This window comes from Takifugu flavidus, chromosome 3 (genome assembly GCF_003711565.1).
Source record: "Takifugu flavidus isolate HTHZ2018 chromosome 3, ASM371156v2, whole genome shotgun sequence".
NCBI lineage: Eukaryota > Metazoa > Chordata > Actinopteri > Tetraodontiformes > Tetraodontidae > Takifugu > Takifugu flavidus.
This window is the reverse complement of record NC_079522.1, coordinates 18,296,581-18,324,253: the sequence shown is the minus strand read 5'-3', so window position 1 is coordinate 18,324,253 and position 27,673 is coordinate 18,296,581. Positions and strand designations below refer to the sequence as shown.

At 38.1% G+C, this 27,673-nt stretch overlaps 1 protein-coding gene across 1 annotated transcript; it reads left to right on the top strand.

The window, feature by feature from the left end:
• On the top strand, positions 1 to 26,649 carry chrm4a (cholinergic receptor, muscarinic 4a). The gene is made up of 7 exons (XM_057027472.1): positions 1 to 542; positions 12,357 to 12,952; positions 15,495 to 15,649; positions 16,494 to 16,695; positions 16,773 to 16,859; positions 19,395 to 19,664; positions 20,978 to 26,649. The coding sequence occupies exons 1-7, from the start codon at positions 488 to 490 to the stop codon at positions 21,221 to 21,223; spliced, it is 1,611 nt and encodes a 536-aa protein (XP_056883452.1). The 5' UTR covers positions 1 to 487; the 3' UTR covers positions 21,224 to 26,649.
• The last annotated feature ends 1,024 nt before the right edge of the window (positions 26,650 to 27,673 follow it).

Here is a 27,673-nt window from a genome sequence, read left to right as displayed (position 1 = left end):
TCTCTCCCTCTGTCTATCTCTCTCCATCTCTCTCTCCCTCCCTCTCTCTGTCTCTCTCTCTTCCTCTCTGTCTTTCTGAAAGAACGACGCGCTCTGATGCCCGAGAAAAACGTGCCATGCAAGCTCTTTTAACATTATCTGACTGAATCGATAAGTATACTTGATAACCAGCCACTGGTCATTTGCGACGTGTTTTACACGGTCGGAACAGAAAACAACCAGATTGAGGCGCAGGAAAATGAATGCAATAAACAGGTGAATGTGATTTGAGGAACAGCGCTAGAAGACACTCCAGTAGACGGAGGAATAACCAACCCCCACCCCACCCCCCAACACACACACAGACACGCATATACACGCACATAAACAGTCAATTGGAATTATTGAAGAAGAGCGCGGACGCATTTTTGGTGTGGGAAACTTGAAGAAAGGACTCCGGTGGAGGGGAAAAGCGGAGAACTAAGTCGGAGGTGTTTCAACATGCAACATGAGTAATGACAGTAACGGAGTTGAGGGGCTTCAGTCCCTCTGGAACTTAAATGGTGAGTGAACGCATCATTTCCGAAGCTGTTATTCATTCAATCAATGTTAGACTTTTTATTGCAATTAGAATGGGATGGGATTGTAACGTGGTGGCGCGCCTGGTTTGAACTGGTTGGTTTTGGGGGCTTTTTATCTTTAAATCTTCTCTTAAAAGTTTAATTTGGTGTCAGGTGTCTAACAGTTAGAATCTTACAAACATGTACGTAAACGAAATACGTTTTAAAAAATAAAAAACAATTTCAACAACGTGATCAAAGTAGTGGTGGTGGTGATGGTGGTGTGGTGTGTGTGTGTGTGTGTGTGTGTGTGTGTGTGTGTGTGTGTGTGTGTGTGGAGGGGAAGGGGGAGTCAGCACAAGTGTCAAAAAAGGAAACAACTGTGAGAGAAGAACAAAAACACATCAAAGCCTGCTTAAACTCCCTGTCTACTGTCTCGAGCATTCATTTATGAATATTTCTGGAAATATTACTGCTTCTTATATTTCTCATCTTTTTCTTTGAGTCAGTTAAATATACTTATGTAAATGTGCTGAGCGAATGAGAAATTTGCCTCAAAAACACGATTTGATGTTGGAGAGTCTATATTGTGGTTTTTATTGATTTATTTTTTGCTGGGTGCGTTATTTGTTCCTGATAATAGAATAAATATGAATTTTGCTCATACAAAACATACATATCAGCAAAAAAAACAGACGTTTTCTGCATTGACTGGACATTGTATAGATAATGCCAATATTTAAAGGGATTTTCTAGCTTTTTAAAAAAAATTCATCTTCCCTTCTTCAGTAACCCTCCTGTTTTATACACTTTTAGAATTCTATTCTATTTTTATTCTACCACCAGCTAGAAAACTTTCAATGTGTTCAATGACAGAAAGACTTAAACACATCATATACATATGATCTTTGAGGAACAGGCTGTCATAAAGAACCCTTTCCTGGTGCTTCCTCCTTCAGTATATTACAAAACACATCCACCCATCATAATAATCCCAAAATAATAACTAAATGTTATTACAATCCAATTACTCACCCTACCATATATTGACAATTGTTCCTAATCAGGGTCGTGGGGTTCTGAAGTCCATCCCATCAGTCACCAGATGAGAGGCCACCCTAGACATTAATTCACACACTCACACCGAGGGGTCGGTCTCCAATCATACTTAAGTGTGTTTTTCTGGATTGTGGGGTAGACAGAGACAATCTAGACAGGCACAGGGACAAGATGTACGCTCTGTCTAACCACAGGTTCACGATGGAGTAACAGCAATATCTTGAACTGATTACAGACCAAAAATGGTGGGCCGTTTAACTGGAACGTGGCAGTGGCTCAATCTTTTGGGGGGTTAGGATGTTTCTGGCTTCAGTGTTGATTATGTAGCCCATAATCAACACTGAAGCCAGAAATGGGGAGGACCTACTCATTTTAGCCCATCTAAAGTTCATAGAACAAAACGACTGTTAAAAAATGTACTGGTTCAGATAACTGCTGATGGATGCTGCAAAATAGTCTTCACAAAAATCTTTAAAATAATCACAAGAATTGATTTATTATCTCAGGGCTTTCTTTTGGTATAGGCTATCATGGGTGCTAGGCAACCGAGGAGACGATAGCAATTTGCTACCCCGAGTGAGTAAACATTGTAGCACATTTGGTTCTATTTTTTTTAAAAGGCAGCTGCCTTTGCTCTCACCAGGAAACAGCGCGCCAGGCATGGATTTCATACACCTAATGTAGATGTTCCCATACACACTCCTAACACATACTTCATTTCTTTTTCTTTTTCTCAAAGCTGAAATTCATTTGAAAATGATGACGGTAGATTGTCACTGCTGCAATCTTGTGAACAGCAGATATTTTTACAAAGTCCATCAGGAGAAGCAAGTATTTCTCTGGCTAGAATAACGAAGGATTCACTTCTTAAGCTGGTAAGCAGGGCGGCGGCTGCCCTCTGAACAGTCCTGCAGTGTGGACTGGACCTTCAGTAGCCACAAATCATAACTGTATAATCAATCCTAAATACATATGTCTGAGCCAATGAAGTCGTATATATAATTTAATCTATTTTGTGTTCTGATGTAATCAACCCAGATGGTGAAACAGTGTTGTGCTCCAAGCTTTACGCAATTTAAAGCCAAACGTCCGATTCTTTGTGCAACATGTTTTCTTACGGGACGTGATTTTCTAAATTAATACAGTCCTTAATTACATTAACAGATTGTTTAATGAAGGGAGCCAGAAGGGAGCCAATATGCTACTTACACATGTCGTCACTGACAACATATTTAAGGGCCCTTGAATAGACTCCCAATGACGGGGGCGTATCCTGCCTTCACCCATATGCAGCTGGGATAGACTTCTGCCTCCTCCAATTGACCTCGAAAGGGATAAAACGGTCACGAAAACAACATCAAAAAAGTATAAAAGACTGTTGAGTTGGGTGTGCACATTAAATATCTAATGAATTTTGTGTGTATTTAATCACTGGTATACAGTATTTGACAGCAAATACTGGTAAAACAGTTCTGCTGGGAAGAGGTTGGGTTTTTTTTGTTTTTTTGCCAGACATACACATGAAATGAATGTAAAGGAGAATGAACACAGTAAGTTAGAAGCTGCTGTAAAAATGTGCGTAATACTGCATGTCATATTCATTTCAGGAAAATGTAGATGTTAATTTATGTTAACGTGTGCCACCATTTTTTCCAAAGTTGTAGTTAAGTCCAGTGTTTGAAATATTCTTTCATATTTTTTAGCAAAGTGGTGTAATTGGGGTTGAAAAGCTCTGACAGCCTTGGGGGGAAATTAATGCTTAAATATTTAATATCACCAGTGTGAATTGGGAGGCTGAGATCTTTAGACTGCAGAATCCCAGGCATCTTCAGACAGCATTAATGAAGCTAGCCTGCAAGCCAGTGTAGGCAGTCAACTGGAGGGGTGCTGTCACATTCTACTGCAGCCATTTTCCTTCATATAACTGTACATGAACACACACACACATACAGTAAATATATATATCTAGATTAAAACTGTGCAGCATTAAATGGTGAAAGGCTTTGAACGTCAAATGACCTTTAAAATGCTGTGCAACTGTAAACACAAACTCGCACCATTTAGTAGATAAGTCGTTTTAGTCTGGACAGTTTTAATTGCATCTTCTTTATTCAAATGTTATTTGAGCAATGCTACATATTCCTTTTGTTATGCTTAATTGTTTTTTTTTTAAAATGATAATATACATTTGTTTAGCTTTGGATTTGTAATGTTGATCATGTCCATATTTAATTAACAGTCTCTATGATTACTAAATCTAATCCTGAGATACATTCTGACCACAGAAGTCAATGATCCCAATATATTTGATAATCAAGTAATAGTAATTTATGCAGCCACAAAAACTGGGTGGAACCTTTAATTGGTCTTGCATTGTGAATAGAAATCCAATATAAATGATTAATATTTGCATTATTTATGACCTGGTTATATTATTTATTATTTATTGCCATTTAATAATATGAAACTGACGTACTTTGGCATTGTTATAGCCATGCTCCTTTAACCCATTGAAATACATATTGTATATTGTCTCTGTCATGATCTGTGGTGTATAATTATCTGTGCACGTGTGGTATGTTGGGTTTGAGAGCTTGAGCCCAGCAATTAGCCTGATGTTGTGGTTTGTTTAATGGGACCTGTGGGCTTAGTCAGGCTTTCCTTTAGTCTGAAGTTTCAATAACAAAACAGCAGGAGGCCCATGGGGAACTGTTGAATCGAAGGACTATTCTGAAATTGTGCCTATTTTTATTTATTTATTTATTTTAAAAATTCTTTTGCTTTGGTTTTACTACATAAAAAAAGGCTTGCTGCATTATGAAGGGACAGCCAGTGTTAAAAGACCACCAAAGGGAAGAAAATGAAATTAAGCATTAAAATGAAGTTGCATCAAACAATGGGATACATTTCTAAAATAGTAAATAAACCATCTTGCTATAAAAACATGAGAACAAATCAAAGACAGACTGCCAATTGGCTGCTCTGAACATCGCACCAAATGAACGAGTTGATGAATTTGCAAGGCTGTTCGCAAAAAAAGTGATATTATGGAAAAAACAATTAAAATTTGAAGTGTTTTGTTGTGTCGCTAAAAAGCAAAGCATATTCTTTCACACCCTGTTCCAGAATGCCTTTTGACATGGTCTCATTAGAGATGCTACATTACATCATAGCGATAGCGGCGCCGGGGAGAGCTTCTTCTTTCCAACGTGCCTGTTCCTCTCCATCTTTAGTCAAAACTGTTTTCATTTTTCTTCAGTTTTAGGGCGTTTTAAATATACAAAGTGCTATGCCCCGTGAGCCAAAATTCCAGCGCTCCGAAGGCACCACGAGTCAGGGAAGCATCAATGACTTTGTTGAAACACAGAAAGAATTAATGTTACATCTAGCCCCCCCCTTCTCAAAAGTAGAACAAATTCTGGGATTCCAAACATCGTAACATCTTTTGATTTCTCACTTTTATGCCTGCTGCGTTATTTGTGTGATGGTGAGCTTTATACGACTATAACTGACATTGCACAATGTGGGATTCTGGATACCTTCTGGAATATGTAGATGTTATTTCTGACATGTGAAAACCTTCTTAATATAGAAAACAAAGTGCACCGCAACTGATGACATTAAAAATGAAAACTGATTAAATTAAACTTGATTGCCAATTTCAATGTTTTGTTTTCAGTAACTCGAAATGACTTACCAAAGTCCCAATAAATTAAATACAGTATAAAACAGAATGGAACATTGACAGTTGTATAATTCAGCATACTTCTAATTCCAGATGAATATTTTAACTGCACACTGGCCACTAATTGGCTGTGGAGTATGCAAATACACGCGCATGTTAGCGAGACTTTAAATGTTGCAGCAGCAGCAGGGAGCTTAAAGTCTTGTTGCTGACAGTGTTGCATATGATGATGATGACGATGACGATGGCAATGACGATGACGATGACGATGATGATGATGATGATGATGATGATGTTGATGAAATCAGTAGCAATGTGTATCATGTCTGTCTATGTTCTGAATTTCACAGAATATCCAAATCAGTTCTTTACAGAGCTTTTATTTTTATTTGTTTTTACCTTTTTGGCTTTAAAGTTTACATTCAAACGTAAAAATCACAACAGTAGTACTTCAAAATATGCCCCAAATAAGAAACTTATTTGTCAGTCTGGAGACCAGGTACAGTGTCAACATCAGTAAACAAATAAATAAATGATTGATGAAAGATTTATGAAATATCATGTCTCATCGTGATCATCTGAATATTTCAAAAGAAACAGTTTCTTAGGATATTTGGAAAATGTCAGAATTTCTCTGCCTCTCTGGCTTTGCACATCTGACATCACGTTACACTTAAATACATTAAAGACGGCACATGTACTATGCGACCATTAATGTGTGCTGTACAGCTCAAACATGCCTAAAACCTCTGACAGTTGTTACGTTCCTGCCATTAAAGCTCCAGAGCAGATATGGGTGGAGTGGGCGAGCAGGAAGGCCTGAAAACAAACAGAGGTTTGAAGGACAGTCCAACGTTTCCTGCAAACAAATGGCCAATAGAATAACTCGCTCTCAGATGTCTGCTAGGCTTGAACAGCACCGCAACATATGTTATGAGTGATTGAAATTGAAGATGTGATGATGACAGAAGAAAGCAGAGTTGCGTAAGAGTTTCTGTGTGTGTGCGTGTATGTGTGTGTACAAAAGAATGAATTCATTTACCATTAAATTATGGTGTTTATACAACATTGCACATGGGTTCCTTGCCTACCATGCAGTATAGTGCTCAGGTCTGACCAACACATGGACATGATAAAGATGTTCAGCTGACCCATTTTGCATCATCCATGTTCAGTCTCAGACGTTAAAGATGCACATTAAAGATGAATGCAATGGGAAGCATTCTACCAGTGCATTCCTGTTCATTATTTATTTTTTGCATGCAAATGCAAGTTAATGGTATGAATACTCAGTAATGTTGCACACATCACATTTGCCGCCTGCAGGGCTCTGCATACATGCTCCAGACACAGATGTGTGCATGTGTTCCCGGTATTTGTTAACTGTTCTTCTATAATGACTCTTTGACTGTTGTTTCCCAACAGTCTGTGCAAAACTTGCACCGTAAAAGTCAGACTTGAACCAGACCAAAATGTCCTGCTGCTGTTGTGTTTGTTTGGTTCAAAGTTATGACATAAAACTCAGTTAAATTGTTGAATTTTACATGTAGCTGGGAAATGCTGATAAAAAAATGTAGCAATTTTCAAGCACCAAATAGAAACATTGAGGCAGGGGTGAGGTAGCCACTGATATTGCTTTTTAGATTGTACTGAACAGGGACGATCGGCTTCACTACCACTCTGTAGGAATACATTAATATTATGCATTTTCTCTGCCATACCTTAGCATGTGTAACCACCCAGAGTTCAAATAAGAAACAATTACTTTCAATCTTCTTGATAACCCTGTTATGACAAGGAGCAGAATTAGTTTAAATTGATCCAACACAAATATTGCATCAACTGGGTGAAAATGTCGACATGCTCAGCATTACCCTCCATTATACTGACACTGGAACTCTACAATAAACACACGCTGTCAGCCATTAGCTTCTCATTTGCCCAATGTGCACATATCCTCTGGTGCTTGGTACAAATTGAAACATGCCAACGAGGCACCAGGGAGACAGGACAATATTGGATTTCAAATTCCTGAGCATGAATTTTTGTAAATGGTCCAGAAAAGTGATACAATGAGCTATACAAGTCTGTGAATCATAGTAGGTGAAAGGTATAAGATAGAGAAACGAGCAATTCAACCTCCAAATTACTACAAAATGAAAAAAAAAATGCTACAATCACGTTAATGTCAACACCACTATCTTATAAGCATAACCTTTTTGCATTTGATCACTTGTCATTGAATTTTATTATTGTATGTTTATCTGTCTAATGGAGATGTGTCTTTTTAAAAGAGATCTTTAAAATAATGTTTCAATTGTTAATTTTCTTTAAACATTCCTCCTGGTTTTTAGGAAAATATAGTTACAAGGATAACAACAGTAACCAAGTGTAATTGTAATTACATATACACATATTTACATATTTAATTGTAATTAAATATACACAGCTACATATTTCAAACTTGTGTCATTTCATGTGAATTATTTGTGTGACTTCATCTGGTCACTCATCAAAAAGGTGTGCATGCTGGTGTTATCTTTCTATATGCATTATTGTGCTCATGGAATTGACCATATCCCACTTGTCTCCCTAATGTGAAGGCTGGAACTGCCTGCCTATGGCAAATTGGAGGGGAAAGTATCTACACATTGTCTTTGCGGCCATCCTAATTACTCACAGGGCTTCAGATTTAAAGTCTGTATCCATTCACATTCACTTCATATATTGGTGCACACAAATTAGCTCATCGGTATGTTTTGAATATATACAGTATAAATGCTGTGTAACTCTGAATGAAGAAATCATTGTAAAGGGATGGATGGATGGATGGATGGATGGATGGATGGATGGATGGATGGATGGATGGATGGATGGATGGATGAATGATGAGCGGTTATGGCTGGTGTTATGCACAAAAACTAAACATAACGGTAAGTTCTTACATTGCTGATGGAATTATGTTTTTGCATTAATATTTAGTTAGTCAGCCATGTAGTAGATTCCACACTCTTCCTCAATGCTGTTATGCCAATTTGATATTTGAGACAGTTGATCATTTCTTAACCAACCAGAACAAAGCTGAGTAATCAGGTTTTTGCGAAAGTATATCTTTATCTGACTGTTTTTATATAGATTTAGTTTACAAATGTGAGCGCACGTGTTCTGTATTTTATAATGTTCCAGATTACATGGTGTAATAGAATTTTCATTGATCAGGAAAACCTTCTAAATGTATTTATTTTAAATACTGTATCATACCATCAGGATTATATATAAATACAACAGAATGATATAAATAATAAAATCACCGGTGCTTTGGTGAAAAGTGGCATAAATTTGACGGGAGTATAGTCATTAGCTGTGATTATTTATTACATTTTCTTTGTGTATTGGAGCCAAACTCACAATTTTAGAATTAGAATGAGATCTTTTTGTGGCTCTGTTTTCCCTGTCTGTTGTGTAAAAGACAAGCTGACACGGTGATTGTTGCATGTAGTGGCACTGTCAGTCACACTATCATCATACTAGCAATTCAGCGCTAGCTGTGGTCCTGATGGAACAGGAGATGGATGGATGGATGGATGGATGGATGGATGGATGGATGGATGGATGGATGGATGGATGGATGGATGGATGGATGGATGGATGGATGGATGGATGGATGGATTTTGCAGAAGATTTTATTGTCTCTTTCCAAGAGAAAAGCAACAACAATAAAAGAAGACTGAGTAGTAAAAAGAAACCTTGAATGCTTCAAACTGTCAACACATAAGCTTGCAGTTGTGAATACAAATCCATTTATAACAGCTCCAGCTAATTACTGGAGTCCACTTTTGCTTGTGCTGTTTGGGGGTTTGTTTGTAGCTCACATTTAGTGGAATTTCAAGGTCTCAGACTCAAGGAACAAGGTAACTGTTTCACAGATGGCAGTATTGTAAGCAATGATCAAGGTTAGCTGCTGTGCCCAAGCATCTGAATAAACCTCCAGGTTTGCTCATTTCCCATGGGATGATGTGCAGCAAATTGGATTTGCGCTCAGGATTTTCCTTCTGCATAGTGTATTCACTGTAAAACTGAACTATAAGATAACATAATCTACATGTGCGTGTATGTATGTATGTATGGATAGATGGATAGATAGATAGATAGATAGATAGATAGATAGATAGATAGATAGATAGATAGATAGATAGATAGATAGATAGATAGATAGATAGATAGATAGATAGATAGATAGATAGATAGATAGCCTCCCACACCTCTTCTGCATGGACCACAACCCTTGAGCGAGATCATCACTGAGGGTGGCTCTCAGTGTTGAAGTGTAATGGCGTCCTCTCCTAGGATGTATGGATGGGATAAAAGCTGTCCACCAACACTGAGGGACATTTTGAGTCACTGATCTGCATCCACAGAAACTACTGCAGTGACACTAGGATGCCATTGGGTGTAAATGCAGTCAAACAGGTGTTGAAAAGAGCAACTGAAAGGAATGAAGTAGCGGAACTAGGCAGGATAAGGCTATTGAAATAATTTCAGAAAGTATTATTATATATTCCTACATTTGCTCATCATGGTCTCTCAGTCTGAGCATGAAGAAATGTTTGTTGCCTGGAATGCAGCAGTTCTGAAGGTCCTTAGGCTTTGTATTGAGGCAATAAGGCTCTTTGGGTACATTGGGAAGACCGGAAAGAGCTTATAAGATCTGCATGTTATGTAATGTTGGACACAGGGATGGACGAGTGTGACAGAACAGCCAATGAAAAAGCTACCTCTGTCTATAATAAAATACTGCCTCTTCAGTTTGTTCAGGGCGCTCTCCTTCACTTGCTTCCTGGAAGGTATTGTTGTCTCTTAATCACAATAATATATCTTACGCTTCTATTTCTTGGTTTTCTGTCATTATAGAATGTCTTTGCGTGTTTTCAGAGTTCAATTTCCATGTTAAACATGTGCTATTTAGAGATAAATGAGGCGGCTGATGAAAATCAACTGTACAAGAGCAAAGTTGCCCTGGATACAGTCCAGCATGTAAGAGCTGGTTGTAGGAGGCACCATTAAGAACAGGCACATAGAGTATGTGGTGAGGACAGAATGGAAACAATTACTCCATAATTGTTGGAGAATTGAATGAACTGAGGTTCTGGACAACTATAAACTAAAGTCTTATAGAACGAGTCGATTCAGACCAACAGAATAATGGATGCTTAAAAATATAAAAAAGGGCTGATGAAGGAGTAAGAGAACAAGTGGAGGTGATCACATCAAAGGTTTTACCAAATCTAAGCTTGTGCACACGTAATCAGCTCGAACTACATACAGAAATGGAATTTGAAAATAAAATAAAATGGAATAAACAACTGAATTGAATGTGGGACGTTTGCGGTAAGATTAAAATGAAAATATTCTTGCCTGTATAAAGATTAGACATAAACACAGTATGTGATGTCAGACAATTGCAGGGATGGGCCAGAAGGCCAGGAGACTGGCCAGGAGACTGTCACACACTCCCAAAATAAAACATTGAACACTGAACAAAAATCTTAGTTATTACAAACTAAGATTGCCTGACAGCAATGCCAAGAGCAGGGAGGCTGTCCTGGGGAGTCCAGCTGTCCCTGAAAGACCAGGAGGCTCACGGGCTTCTGGGATTGGGGTCTTCTCCTTGACACCACTTCCTGTGAGTGTGTGCGTGTGTGAGAGTGGTTATTTCAGTGTGCAATTACGGAGGAGGGGAGGGAGGGCTTGTCCTTTTCTGCTCAAAATGTTTTGCTATTTTGTGCTGCTTGTTTTATCTCTATAAATCACTTTCTGTGGTTTGTTATACAAAAGGTACTGTACAAGTAAAGTGTTTGATTTGAGTGCTTGATGGCTTTTAAAAATAATTATTATTATTATAATAATTATTATTATTATTAAATTAATTATTAAAAATTATTTTTTTAAAAAATATTTCGTTGTCTTATTTGGCTCAGTACCGGTGGTATTTGATTTGACTAAACATTACTCTCAGCCCAAACTCCCAATGCAGGTTATTTATAACAATGTATTAATGCCTCCCCACCATGTGATCCTTTTTTTGAATAATAACAGAAACTGTGCAGAAGAATCTTTTGTCAGTATTTTGTGTATTGATGTGAGCAGTCTGAGATCAAGCCTGAGGAAACCCGATTTCCAACTGTGGGAAGTTTCTTTGAAAATCCCAAATTCAGTCTTGCCTTTCTAAAGATACAAGGATTTTACTCTTGCTTTCGACTCTCCCAATATTGGCCCAGTTGCAAAGACAAGTCAGATTGCCTCTAGGAGTTTTAAACAAACACAGAATCTGACCTTTAAAAGAGCAGTTTCAGGCAAAGAGCAGATGGATGAGTAGGCGACGATAAAATAAGACATTTACTTTGCAGCATAAGGTCTTTGTTGTGAAAGCAGTTTCACAAAAAGGAGTTCTGCTAAACGACTTCCTCAAATCACATCCATCAATTACGTATTATGCTGAACATCAGAAATGAAGGCACACATCTGTTTTCTTAATTATTAAAAAAAAAAATATATAGTTATCAAGTAAGTGAACATCAAAGTTATGGTCAATTCAAATTTACTCCAAATGTCTTAATGCTTTTGTTTGAATGCCGCTGCTACTGGAGACAAGGTTGCTCGTTCTCACTGAAACCACAGTTTGCTGCACTGAACGTCAAATCCTTTAAATCAGGTCCAACCTTAGATAGCAGACTTAATAAAACTCCATGTCTCTGACAGAGGAATCAGCCAAACAAGGACTTTGAAAAATCTTATTTAAACTAACAGCACAAAATAAGGAGCAAAATCTGGTTAATATGTTTTGTTGTTTATGAATAACATTGCTAGAATCCTGTTGTTTGTGGTCATTTAAATCTAAACTCAGATGAATTACTTTTCAGTCTACATTTTTATTACTATTTAACTAACCCCCAAATGCTGCCCCCGTACAGGGTTGCTGCCCACTGCTCCTCAGGGAACTAATTTCACCATCCAGTTTTTAAAGATAACTTATAACTTCTGACCAAGTAATTATGATATCATCTCGTTTCCAGGGTCGTCTGTCACAACCGACCTGTTCTCCAACGCATCATGCAACGTGTCCACCAATGACTCAACAACATCATGTTTCCGTGTGGAGGACAGAATGGGGAGAGCAAGTCCATACAAAGCCCTGGAGATGTTTTTTATTGCACTTGTTACAGGATCTCTGAGTTTTGTGACTGTTACAGGAAACATTTTAGTCATGCTCTCTATCAAAGTAAACCGCCACCTACAAACTGTCAATAACTATTTCTTATTTTCATTAGCCTGTGCTGACTTGATCATCGGCGTGTTTAGCATGAATTTGTACACAGTCTATATCATAGTGGGCTACTGGCCCCTCGGTCCTGTCGTCTGTGACTTATGGCTAGCACTAGATTATGTTGTGTCAAACGCTTCAGTGATGAACTTACTAATCATCAGTTTTGATCGCTATTTCTGTGTGACCAAGCCCTTAACATATCCAACACGAAGGACAACAAAGATGGCAGGATTAATGATTGCAGCTGCCTGGATCTTGTCCTTCATCTTGTGGGCTCCTGCCATTTTGTTCTGGCAGTTCATCGTTGGAGAGCGAACGGTCCCACCTGGAGAATGTTATATTCAGGTACTGGAGTTTTCAGATTTCACTGCTTGTCAACTTAACTAACATTCTTAAAGTACTGATTAACAAAAAAACTCAACATTAAAGACATTAAATAACATTTAGGGAGCTACTTCTGCTACATTTCCACTCCATTCCATACACGGACAGCTCATGTATTCTACTTTTACTTAATCCCATTTATTGCTAATTGCTTTGCAGGTGCATGCTGCATTAGAGCCAATGTACTACATCTATTTGAATAAAAAGTCATGCAGCGGTGCACTCGGACCCCAGAATGGGTTGGTAGGCTCCCTGGGGGCTGCTAAATGAAGAAATTTATTTATTTATTTATTTAATTTATTGAACTTTGCAATTCTATGCTGACCCACCACATTGTGTTCATCATGAGATGTTGTTTTTATAGCAGAGGAATACTGTAAGTAGAGGCGGTAGTGAAGTTACCGTAATCATTCGTAGCGTGAAAGTTGATGGTGTGATCACATAAAAAAAGAACATTTTAATATTTGATGCCAGAACAGATTTTAATAGCATCCATACAAAATCATGATGACACAATTATAACATTGATCCCCAACTTATGACATGTCTTTTAAATAAAATGTAGTAAAATTAAAGGCTATAAAAAGATCTTAAGAAATATAGTCACCATTAAACACTGTTAAGCCATGCACAAGATTCAGTCCTACCATTTTTGAATGTTATATCTGGAGACAATGTTTTTCTACTTATTTCATGTAGACTAATATTAGAATAAAATTCCTTTTTGACCTGGGCGTGTTTCTTAGGTTACGGATGTTTCATATGATTTGAATTTCTTCCTTAGAGCTGCTGGTGTGCCAATAATTGGTTTATTGTAATTATAAGTCACTATATGCAAACAAAAATACAATTATTGCAAAAACACATTTGGAAAATTACTGGCCTATGTCATACAGTGTGTAGGAAAAAATATTGTGAAATATCTTCTTGGATTTCACTGTCGTTCATTTTGAGTTGATAGCATATAAAGTCAATTATCAACGGTCTATTATGTGGAGCACTATTTTCTACCATAATTACAAAGAATCTATTCTTCACAAAGCTTAGTACAGCCATTGCGTGAAAATTGAATGCATTTCAATAGATTACAAGACCTGATTTTTCTATATGTGTGACCATTGCAGTCTTTATTAATGTTTTTTCCCTGTAATCCTGCCCATGGTCTCCTCACAAGGAACTGTCTGGCATCATCTTCCCAGCAGGGAAGGCAATTTTCTTAAGTATCTTGTGTAAGGCATGACAGAGTCTGTCCTCTGAATGACCACATGGCCACATCTTTGCAATGAGAGAAGGTGCCTGGAGTGCCTGACTGGGACATGCTGCCCAGCTTTTCCGAGTAGCTCCAGAGACACCTTCTGTCAACGTATATGGATCTAAGTTACTCAGTTTCTTTGAGATCACACAAAATGTCACGTGCGTTACAAGAGCAGACAACTCATCCTTGTTATATCTTCATCCTTGTCTTGGTGTTTGGCTGATTGTCAAGTCCACTGACTTACAATAAGTAATTGCCATTAATCAAAGCAATCTTAATTCAGTAAGGAATTCCAGGTGTTCGACAGTGTAAAGTGGTTGAAGACGTGGCAAGAACATGTTTCAAAACCCAACATCTCGCATTTACTGAGCAGCCTCAGTGTTACTGGCCCAAGTGCTTCTCCAAAACCATCAAAGTCTCAAACACATGTTTATGAAGTTGAACAAAATCAGACTTTCCGGGAAGATCCAGGCCACAATTCTGTCACAGAGTGTTTTTTTGCCGGGCATACATAGATTGCATTGGCTTCTCCACTGAAATGGTGCAGAAAAAGATATCATATCATGTATAATATATATTTCCACCCCCTATTCCACATACACATTTTTATTTTGATATGTGCGCTGGAACTGCACTTTATGACAAAAGCTTCATGACTTTGAGGTGCCTGGAGCTCTCAGTAATGGATACACATTCACATTTCCCACACTTAAAACCATCTGCATTTAAGTTCTTCAGCTACCTTTTGAAAGCGACAAGTAATGAAGAGGTGTTTTTTTTATTTCAGAATGATTGCATACACTGAGTGAAGCGTTGTAAAACATTCCTCTGAAATGCTGTTCCAAATGCTGATCCAGACAGTCATTGCCAGAATCTGAAATTTTAATTATTCTCAGCCTAATCTCAGGGTAAAATGCTACCTCTCCTACTCTTAAAGGCTCCATAACCTATCAAAATAGCCTCAGATCTGCATTTCACTTGCCGTTCCCTGACACTCTTTCCAGACAATATGATGTTTATTGCTTGTGCAAGTTTACAACTAATTAGTGGAAGTAATCAAAGCCAAAGTAATCAAAGCCATTTGTTGCATAAGCAACACTAACATTTAAAAAGCATTTTGGGTTTTAATGATTTTTGAACTTTGCTATACAAAAGTGTAGCTAATTAAAAATGAAATATGTCTGTAGTATACTGTAAAAACAATTGCCTGCTGGTACCCAACTGATCTATGTCTCTTTTTTTATTTAGTTCCTTTCTAACCCTGCAGTGACATTTGGGACAGCTATAGCAGCATTCTATCTTCCAGTCATCATCATGACAGTCCTGTACATCAACATTTCTCTGGCCTCCAGAAGTAGAGTTTCCAAACACAGGGAAGAGAAGAAAGAGAAGAAAGGGATAAAGTAAGGTCATCAGTGACACTAAATTCATCTCTCTCTCTCTCTCTATCTGTCCACACTAACTTTATGTCTTTGTGTCTGCTTTGAAATTTATTTAAATTAAAAATATAGATTTGTAAAAATGTTTTCAAAACACTTTTAAAAAACCATTGTCATTGATTTTTTTAAGAACTGTTAATTACCCAGAAATTCCTTCAAGATGTTTTCAGAGAACATGACCGACATACCCATAAGCTCATCAGCAATAAGGAGAGAAAACCTAATCCTAATTAGTTTCCTGAAAGCTTTTCAGCTGATTTCTTTTTCACTCTTTTCGGCCAGTTTTTAGGACAGAGGTGGTTTCACAGTCACATTTTCTGAGGGTCGGGAGGACGACTCCAGCAGTTACAGTTACTAGTCCAGGGGGGAAAACTGATGATCTTTTGAGAAGAAATGTTTCAAACATTGATTGATTGATTGATTGATTGATTGATTGATTGATTGATTGATTGATTGATTGAGTTTTCTCATATATCTGCATGGTGTCATGTTACAATCTAAAGTTGATTAGAATATTTAACAGTTTTGACTATAAAAATAGTATTATAGTAAGCAATAAAGCAATGATAGTAACAATCGTAACAATAATGGCATAGGAATGCATTATTATTATTCTTTTCCTGTAGTAATCATTGTACTGTTACTTGCCAAATGAGATTTAAAGTCATTTTTGGATTTATTTCAGCTGCAGATGCTACATGTACACAACAGGCATTATTTGTTCCAAAAAATAGTGACCAAAAAAATTAAAGTTTTGGTAGTTTGTTTGCAAAATTTTGTAATCAGTGTGTTATTTGTGCTTTTCTAGAACTCCCAACTTGATTAAAAGTCACCTGTTAAAGCAGAACAACAATAATGAAACCAGCCCTCATGCCAGTCCACGCTCCAGTCCCAAATTAAGCCTAGACTCCACAATGACCGCAGTAGACACTGTAAAGAATGGTAAAGTTGACGAACCAAAACCAGTTCAACAGCAGCCTCCAGCACAACCCAGCCCAGGGCTTACACAGGTACTGACTCCTACAGCCTCAATAAATAGCAACGCACTCATTGTTTTTATGGCTCACGGCTTATCCAATCTATCCAGGAAAAAGAGAGCTCCAACGACTCATCCACAGCTTTTATCACCCCCACAGAACCAAAGGACAACAACAAAAATGATGGGGTACCTCAGGTTAGTAGTTTATTTTGACATTTCCTGCTTTTAAAAACATTATTAAAATGCTTTTGAAGTCATCGTATAACGCTAAATATGACATTTTTTCACAGACTTTAGAACAAGCGTTTATCCCTCTTGTGTATAGACTGATTTTGTGTGTAGCCAAGCCATCCTCCTTTAATTCCGTGTTAATTTATTCTTATGACCTTGTAAACAGCCTTTTTTTCAAAGACAGCATACAGTGAACTGTTTTGATGTAATTTCAGCTTTATCCCTTTATTCTCTTAAATTTTTCTCTTATGATCTTGCACCCCTACTCATAATCACTGATGTTTTGTGGTCTGACCACAACGTTTATGTATAATATGTGGGCAAGCCAATCTATTTCCATGCTATAGAAACAACATGCAAATTTTTAAAAGAGAACACATAATCATCACATCACTCGCTCCAAGTCAATGATATTTTGGACAACCTTCAGTTTCACCTGTTTTTTGTTCAAATGGGACAAACAAATGGATGTAATGGTTAGTTAGGAAGTTATTAAAGTGCAGTTTCTCCAGAATGGCTGTGGCCATATGTCCCTGGACAGGCCATTTTCTGTGTATCCCAGCATAGTCTCAAGCACACAGATAAGATATCAGTGGACAGACAAGTAGAACAGGAGAGGTCGAGGGGTCATAGGAATGCAACATCCCAGCATCAGGATCGCTTTTTGCTCCCTTGTGTCCAAGTTTCTGCCCAAACTGCCAGAAACAGACTCCATGTGTGAGGGCCTTGCTCACGGCCTGGCAACAGCACACTGACACTGCTGATGCAGGGGACAGTGGGTTCCTGCTTGTGCGCGACAATTTATGTCAGCAGCTGCTGGCTGACGAAGGCATTGACGTTATTAAGTGGCCTGCCCATTTTCGGCATTCAGTCTAGCACATCTGTCAACCCTGGACTGTCCAGAAGCTTACTGATGCTCTAATTAAGGTCATGGAGGCGTTCCCCTCCCCAAGAGATCAACTGTCGTCTCAGAAGCATGCCCATACATTATAGGGAGTGTTTGGATCATTCTGTGATCTTATATTTCCTTTGATTTTGACTGTGAATCCAGCCCTCAGCCTAGTTAATGATTGGGGATTTAAAGGAGCATAGATCCGCATGTTAAATTTGTTAAAATCAAAGGACCAAATTATGGTAGTTATTTTTCATCACATGCTGGCACTTTTGCCTAATTAAAGCACTGTGTGTGTTTACACTGGCAGTGTCCTTCAAGTAAAGACGTTCTTGATACGCCTGAATTTTCAAGTCTTTTTGACATGCCACGTTTTCGAGACTATGAAAAGGAGATCAACTTTACAGGACATTTATTGTTGTTGAACTCACCAGTGGATTCTATCTCTTGGATAGATTTTTTTTATTCTGATGAAAAGCATACTTGACTTCATTGAAAATGTATCACCATGAACAATAGGTCCCACAGGTCGTTTCAAAACTTTTTAACTGCTTCGTTTCTTGAAGTAACAAGAGAACAGGACACAATGTGCCCAACTGGGTGTGCTTCAGGCTGGGGATTAATGAGCATGACAGCCTTATTTTAGGACGAGACACAAAAGATCAAGGAATATACCGGAATGTTGGCCCCTGGTGATAAAACCTCAGGCAGCAGAAATCCAGTGCAACAGCAGTGAAGATTTGATGGAAATACTGCAATAAGTGTCATTATGATTAGGTCAAAGGCATTGTAAATAATAAATACTAGTGCTACACGGTGTCGTATATGGACCACAGAAGTCTAAATAATAAATATTTTAATTAATGATTGCTTTCTTTTGGACATTTTTACATGAACAACTTCAAAACTAAGAAACTGTGTAATAAAAAAGTTTGTTCACGGAGGAGGAAGAAAAATGGGTCATGAGTAGCCCCTGCAAGGTACCAATATAAATCTCCTTGACATTGCCAACCCGTATTTACACTTACACTCATCAAATTATTAAGCTGGGTCAAGAATCAGCCTCCCCCAACCTTTTTCATAGGGACTCTTTCAGCTGCTCTCTGAATGACATATGCACGTATGGCAGAGGTGGATGCATGATAGGTACAGAAGTAGTTCAGCCCCTGTCAGAGTCCTAGATTGCTGGAATGTTGGTGTTCACTTTCTTCTCTTCTAGGACACAATAACCAGTACGTTCAGTTGTTATTAACTTTTAAAGATAAAAAAAAAGCCTGGCAACAACAACTACGCAGTGTTGTATCTGTCCACCCTGATACTTTTAATAATAGACCCTGAACTACAAAACATAGTCTATTAATCAACTTCTCAAATTGACCCAGTATCCAAACACTAAACCAGTCTATTTACAAACTAAGGAACTGGTTACAATGCAGAGATTTCCAATGTCTTAATCAATTTGGTGGGACTTAAATTCTACTTTCTTTAAGTACATAAAGACTTAATATTTTATGCTACAGCAGCATTACTCTAAAGGTTTTAGTAGTGTTTATGTTTTTGAAAACTTGTGTTGTATTAACGAGAGATCGCTTTTGGATTTTGTACAGGTGGCAACACATTCCAACCCAGTTGCTACAGCAACAGTGAATCCTGCTGAACCGAAGATCAGCTCCAATTCAAAGTGGTCAAAGATAAAGATTGTAACGAAGAGGGCTGGAGATGAATGCATCACTGCTTTGGAGATTGTTCCTCCTGTAGAGGGAGCTGAGAGACATTCAATCCCCATCAGTCGTCCAAGAACTGTGGCAAGAAAATTTGCGAGCATTGCGAGAAGCCAAGTGAAGAGAAAAAGACAGATGGCTGCCAGAGAAAAGAAAGTATGTAAATATCTTCTGTGGATATATAGCCGATATAAACAAATCACTGGAAAGCAACAAATGGTTTCACATTATATGAACTGACTGTGAACAAACAAACGTGAATCTTCATAATTGACTGAGACATTATTTTACACTCTTACACATGGCGGGCCCCAGCAGGTTACCAGGGACAAGGGCCAAAAGGCCAGTCCCTTTGTGATCAGGACTTTCCAAATGCGAGAGGGTCCAGCACCTATCCTTGGTAGGGGATCTGGTGCTTTCTGGATTAAGATACAGGCGAGTTATGGAATAAGGCCTTTCTGGTGGAGAAGGATGCTGAGCTAGTTTAGGAGTTTAAGAGATAAAAACTGGTCAGATTTAGGCTTACCTCATCATAGACTTTTCGCTTTTAAACCAATCTCCTCCTGAGGGGCTGGACAATTGTTTTTGCAGGAGTTGTGCTCATGCATGAAACGGGAGTTCAGGATAAGCAATCATTTTGGATAGCCTTGAGCAGGTGTTGGAAAGCACCAATATAAGCAAGTTTATGGTCTTTTGGAGGATTCAATTTGATTGAGTGGATTAATTTTCCCAAACCGACCTACGACTATATGTTTTGAACATTCAGTAGTCCAGGTTTGATGCCCTTGCAATTCCCTGCCAGTTTTTGCAAGTTATGAGCACTAACCTTCAACTACTGTTGCGATTTGCAGCTCAAGTGAGTAGGATGAATATTTTTGGAAGTACTCATCATTTCCCCCAAACACGTGAGCTATCACTGGAAAAGCCAAGGTGCACTTTATTAAGCACAACAAGAGTTAGTGGGGTAGCTCAAACGAGTCAAAAGATGTAGAGTGTCCTGAGAGTCAATCTTTTAAGGAGGACTAAATCAAGGCCAACCCAGTCCTTCAAAAGTCACAATCCAGCAGGGATTCATGACATAGCAGGTTAAACAACTGGTGTCACCTGTCCTACCTGAGCTAGCTTAATACAAAACAGAGGCACCCAAAAAATGATATACCACAAAGACATAGGTGACATGGAAGGCAAAGGTCCTAAATCACTAGTCGCAAATACAAACATCTAAAGTTTCCTTCAGAGGTCACTGGGCTTGGCAAGCGTTGGATGGATCATGTTGCTAATCTTGCCCTGAAAGCCTTGGCATTCTTACCAAGGAGCTGCAAGAGGCAGCTGGGATGAGGATGGTCTGGAAAGGATGGTCCGAGGTTATATGGAGCTTTTACCTGTATACAGTAGCATGTCCTGATTAATCAAGAATTGGTTTTATTTTTTAACCCTCCTTGTCATACTTTTCCTATCTGATGTTACAGGTGACCAAGACCATCTTTGCCATCCTGTTGGCTTTCATCATTACGTGGACACCGTATAACGTCATGGTGTTGATCTCAACCTTCTGCCAGTCCTGTGTGCCAGACACTGTGTGGGCAATTGGATATTGGCTGTGTTATGTCAACTCTACTATAAACCCGGCTTGTTACGCACTGTGCAATGCCACGTTCAAAAAGACATTCAAGAATCTCTTGCTCTGCCAGTATAAAAACATAGGTACGAGATGAAATGGGAAAAAGATGAAAATGGAAAATGAAAGGGAAGGGAAGGGGTGTTCAGTTCAGAGGACATGGGACTCGTGAGAGGAAAGAAAGCTGGAAGGTGAGAGATAGAATCGAGGGTAAAATAAGTGACTAGTTCTTCTAAAAAGAGGCAACTGCTGGGTATAAGCGACTATATTATTCTGCAAACGGATGATACACATCCCCATTGGTCGATGAAATTCCCAAAACCGGGAATTCTGCCCAGGAAAATAAATGAATTAGTAAATCAAGCAGTAAAGCAAGCTGTCGGTACTGAAGTAGAAAAAAGTTAAATACAATTTTAGATTCACTAAATGGATGGATGGATGGATGGATGGATGGATGGATGGATGGAAGGATGGATGGATGGATGGATGGATGGATGGATGGATGGATGGATGGATGGATGATCATATTACAGTGTTTCAAGCATATTGGTCGGTTTTTCTATGCCCTCAATTATTTTTAGTACTATTTTCTAGATGGGTTCTACTGCTAATACATGTTATTCAGATTATAGGTCACATGGTCTAAAAGCCAAAAAAAGTTAAATGATTTTACAGATGTTCTGAAATGAACAGATGCTGATCACATGAGAGAAATAAGTGCAAAGTGTGTGAAGACAAATCATCATTGTTGGTGTCATCAAAATTACACCATTTCCAATATATTTGGCATCTATTCCAGAATATTTTAAAACCTGACTTTATAATTCTAAGGCCTTGGCCAGCATTGATTCCCTGACAGTGTGTGGGCTCCTGGCTGTGTGGCCTAGCTTGATCTAAACCCTACTGTGCAACACCACATATCAGAAGCAACAACCTGCTGTTGTGCCAATATTTTGCACTGTATGCAGAGTGATGATAGAAAGGCCTTTGGGGCTTTGGCAAGAAAAGGAGACGGGGGAATGTATTTTACAGATCGTAATCGAGTTTAAAAACCTGGGAGACCTCAGATATCGAACTACAACTGGTTTTGACATTATTATCCTCTGAAACTCTAGACCGTGTGGACCGACCTCAATATCACACACGTGCTATTGCGAGTCGCAGCCCTATCTGGAATCGATCTGGAATATCAGAGATGGTGTGGGGCTGCCTTCCTGCCATCACACATCTTAAAATCATTAGCTGTGTTGCCAGCTTAATTATGTTTACAGTAAATGAGGAGGGGATTTCCTTAGTTCCTCTAAGATAGAATGAATAGTTTCTTCCTCTGTCTGTCTGTTTTAAGTTTACAATTTTACCTCAGGCCATCTTAAATGATTTATGGATAAAAACGATCTATTGCCATGTTAGGTCGACTTATCATATTTTCTTTCTAGAAATGACTTTCCACAAGTGCGATACATTTCGAAAAGCAGATCTACCACTATGAAATTATTTTGGGTAGTATCTGAGCCGAGGAAACAGATGGAGCCTCACAAAGAGAAAATCAAAGATGCAGAAGAGGCAGCAGCTGGATGGGAGCACACGTCACAGTGATAGAATGGGGGTGAGGGAATTAGGAAAAGTATATTTTACAGGAGATTAAAAAAACATGAACAGAGTAAATAGAAAATAACTAGTTACAGACAATATAGGAATTTCTTGTTTAGTCCTAATCCCTAAACCTTAGGATTTAATAATACTAATAATCATTTTTGAAATAATGATATAGGTAGTTTTTTTTAAAAGAAACATACAATATTTTTGTTACTTCCATGTAGATGACACATTAATCTCTGTCTGATATTAGAAGATCAAAATTTAAGAAAAAAATGTAATGTGAGCCTTTTTCTCCTGGGCTACTTGACTCATATAATTGGCACCAAAAGAAAAAAACGAGGCCCATTTTAACATAGTCCTTACCTCAGAGACATGAAACATCTGTTAGTCCACCACCAAGTGCTAAAAGAAGTCCTTGGTGACTCAGCGACTTGTGTGTTGGATTTGGTCTACTTATAATGTGACTGTCAGCTTAGCATGGCTCAGGCACTTGTCAACTTATTGCTTACACTAGAGGAGAAAAATAGAGAAAAAAATGAAATTGTGACTCCCTGTTCATGTACCCTGAGACTGGGAAATACTGGCTCCAATGCATGACTCAGGCTGTTTTTTTCCCCCCTTCGGTTGAATGGCACAAAATCAGTTGGTAGTAAGAGAGAAATAGAGGATAGTGCACATTTATTCTGATCTAATGTTTACTCTTTGTCTGTATACCCGCCTTTTACTATCTTAAAAATATATCCAAGACTTGATACAGTATTAGCACTTCTGATAAATTTGAAGTTTAAAGTTGAAAGGACCACACAGAATTCAGGAGAAAAGTGCATGTAATTAAACTAAGCTGTGTGGGTGACTCAGCTCTGGATGACTAGAACAGCGCTTCCATTTCAGGGGCAATTTCCTACAGCCTTTACACTCATCCACTTAAACGACCTAAACTGGATATGAAAAGTTCACGTTTAAATATGTTTCATCAGCATCTTCTCCCTTCAGCTTAACAACCTTTGCATAGCTAGGAAAAAAGCACCCAGAGAGCGCAGACCTCTGCCAAACAAGCACTGGGACAGAGAGATTTAAGGAGGTTATTCAACTTTAAAATTAGTTGATCAGCACTAGTATAGCATACGCAGTAGCATAATGGGCTGTCCAGGCAGAGACTGACGCACATGCTATGTCAGTATAAAGGGGTGTTTATTAAAAACTCAGCATGATGGTAAATCCAGAAGCTAAACCACCAAACAATAAGTGCTGGAAACTCCAGGGAGAGCAAAAACCTAAAAACTGCTGCAAGGGCAGGTAACAATCTCTTTAAGAGAGGCACCAAAAAAAGAGAAACCACAGGTGACGGGTTCTTTAAACTGACTGGAACGCCCAACAACCATGCTGCAGCTGGCACAGACCAAAACATGCTGAACTATCTGGAACTAGACCAAAGCCCTGGCCAGTCTTTTAAAGAGAGAGCAGCTGGGTCAGGTGAGGCTAATGAGAGTGACAAAGAAGGGGAGAGAACAAAAACAAGGCACTGGAGCTAAAGGAAACCCAGGACCATGACACACAATAACACAAGGTTTCATAACAGGATTTGCTTTAGGATCAAAAGCCCTTCGCTTTGATCTTCATAAGGTCAAAATCCCTCTCAGAACATCACCTAAATTTAATAACCTGTTCCTTCACCCTTTATTAATGCTTCTTGAAAATTCCACTAAAGTCCATTCATAACTTTTTGTTATTTTGCTAACTAACAACTATCTCAAGGTTAAGCTAAATTAGGAGATGCCTTAGCCCCAGACTTCAAAGACCTGGCTTTGACCTTTTAACTCCTTCTTTAGAAAGGATCAGCACTTTTGTTTAGAACCCCCACAAACTATACAATTATTAATTGCCAACCTTTGGAAAACTGATTACATTTATGTGTGAAATGCAGTGGTTAGAAACCACAAGTTACTATGTGTATCAACTGTCTCTGACAATCATATTCTTTGGTGAGATACCAGATTACTGGTCTTATAAAGCAGGAATTCCATCAATAGCTATCACTGAATGTTTGCTTTTTGAAAATTTTATATGAACTTTTCTTTGCAAATGTGATCCCAACCTGTTGATAGTTCACAGTATATCTCTAATTAGAAAGCTCATGTTTTATTATTTATCTCAACCACAGGAAACAAGTGAAGCAGATGCCTTCAAGGATGTTTAAACTGGCTAACTAATTAATGTATGAACCTTTCTTTTTGATGAAAAATGAATATATAACTTAATGGGAATATAAAATAGGGAGGAAGAGAATAGTCAGATTTTTCTAATATTTGATTTTCTGTAAATACGCAACAATGAATATTCAAGGTTAAATTAATCCAAAGAGAAGAGAAGTCCTTGTGTTCTTTCAAAGTATATGAAATATATTTACCTCCTAATGTACAAAGCATGTACTTTGTAGTGATAAAAGATATTGTGAAATGTACTTTTACCTTTTGTCAAAGTATTGATATTAACGGATTATTGCAACGGCATCTTTTAAGTGAAAATGCCACATTTACACTGTATTGAGGAGTGACTGCATCATGTCATTTTTTATGTTAAGAGTACAACCAAAACTTTGGCAACATGTTTTATAATTAAAGCTTGAAATCTGTTATAATAAACACACATACAGGGCTGTATCTTACACTGTTAACGTGGTAGTGATACAGAAAGCTTCGATGTAGATCATAAGGTTGATACAAGGGTGGGACAAGATCCCCCTTCTGCCTTCAGCTGATTATTTGGACTCTAATATCTAATGAAAGCATTTTCAACTTTCTAACTTAAGTGTAAGATAGGGCCCATATTGTCTTAGTAGTGTTTCCCTGCTATTGTTGCTAATCACCCATATATGTATTGTGGATGTTATAATAAATCTCCCACACTAGAGCTTGAGTTCCCAAAGGCACATGTGATTACAACAAAAACACTCTTTAAAGAGTAAATCAACAGCTAATGTAGCACAAGTTTTCTGTAATTGGTCAACACAGGGTACAAGACTGCTTATGTCCAGCGTTTATGGGTTTTCCTTTTCATTTATTGTCCACGGAGTCTACAGTGTTTACACTCTGCAGTATTTAGACTGCGTTCACACAGCAGGGAGAAAACAGTTCAGCTCATTTTACAATTTGCAAGCGCAGAATATAGCACCAAAAAACCCACTCCTGCACGTGAAAGTGCAGCTATTGCAAAGAGCAGCAAGTCCAATCATAGTGGTAATAGCAAATGAGTTCATCTTTTGGCCAATTTCATTTGTCAGGTACAGAGATGAAAAATTAGAGACATCTAAAATTCCAAGAAAAATAATCAATACAGATGCATAAATGAATTTTAACAAACAATTTTTTATGTCATTTAAATGTCATTCTCACAATTAAACTTTATATTTTATGCGTCGCATATTTATGTTATATCTAGTTTAAAAAAGGTTTGCATTTCATTGTTGATGTATATACAGTATTTTGTAATATCCAACATTTTTATACATAATGTTCGAAAATAATTTTTAAAGTACTGCAAACTATAATTTCCCACTTTGGCCATTTGTTGAGGAGCTTATTGTCCTGGAGAAACCATGGTTGATTTACTCTTTAAACCCTGAGTGCCATCATCGTAAGGTGCTTCCTTTGTTTCATCTTCCAGTGGTGGCTTTGGGAAATGCCACTGCACGCCACAGTAGCGTTTTCCCTATGTAACGCTTTACAGCTGCTATTCGTTATGTCATGTGTGATCATGTAAACTTCTATTTCAATAGATGCATATTTTTCAAACATAGAGCATTGCCTGGCATAATGTTATTACTCATTCTTAAATGACATGGTTAAATAACATGTGTTCAAGATAAATTTGATGTTAATGCAAACCTGTTGCTTATGCTAATAAAGACTTGTCAAAAGGTTTTAATATGTGCGTTGTGTTGTATTCTTAATGATATTTTATCATCATTATTAGATACATGTTTTGCAACTGTATTACTATGATGGATGGATGGATGGATGGATGGATGGATGGATGGATGGAGGATGGATGGATGGATGGAGGATGGATGGATGGATGGATGGATGGATGGATGGATGGATGGATGGATGGATGGATGGACAGACAGACATGTTCATACTTCTGCTGGATCACTCCTTATGTGCTGTCAGTTCTGCCTCACTCTCTTGAATCACAGGCTACAGATCTTCAGCCTTCTTCAGGTCAGTCCACCATGCTTCCATTTATATTTTTGAACAATACTCTGCAGCCTCTGAAACAAAGAGCCCCTCAGCTGGCAGGCTCGGGGTTAGATGGTTGGATATCAGGTCAGAGGAATCACTAGTGAAAGATTGTTTATTTTTTCTGTCACCTTGACAGAGAAGGTGCTCTGTGCTGTTTGTAGTAACTATATTAACAAAGCAATCAAAAGATGAACTAACCCCCGTTTTGAAAAAAATTAAAATCAATTAGTCCTCTGACACATCAATGAAAACTTGTTATTTTGAGCTTTTCATCTAATGTTACATCCACAAACTTAGCTAGTTCTGGTTTCTGCTGAGTCAGCTGGCCCTTCAATCACCTGTTCTCCAGAAACCCATCGCTCCCCCACTACCCTATGGGGTATGACCATTTTGATTGATCAGTATCTCAGACTGTTTTATTCAGTTCATCCTGTCTCCTAGTGGCTTTCACCCTTCATCAAAGTAACTGTGGGTTGGTCCTTGGGACCAGACACCAGTTTTAAACCAGTGGAGAAAGAATTCATCCCTAAACTGATGAAGAAACCGCTATGACACATAATTTGTGCTAGTTTTCACATCACACTTGGCATTATTTCACGAACTTTGGGAAGGAAGAGTCTCAAAGTGGATCTAATCAAGCAAAAATAATCCATGAGAAATAATTATTTGGTAAACACAAAAGTATTGAATAGGAGATATACAGACAT

Bases quoted from the DNA above. Each gene is read 5' to 3' on its own strand.
- chrm4a (XM_057027472.1), top strand. From the start codon at position 488: ATGAGTAATGACAGTAACGGAGTTGAGGGGCTTCAGTCCCTCTGGAAC. The intron at 543-12,356 runs GTGAGTGAACGC...TCTCGTTTCCAG, and splicing joins GTCCCTCTGGAACTTAAATG to GGTCGTCTGTCACAACCGAC. The intron at 16,696-16,772 runs GTACTGACTCCT...CAATCTATCCAG, and splicing joins CCAGCCCAGGGCTTACACAG to GAAAAAGAGAGCTCCAACGA.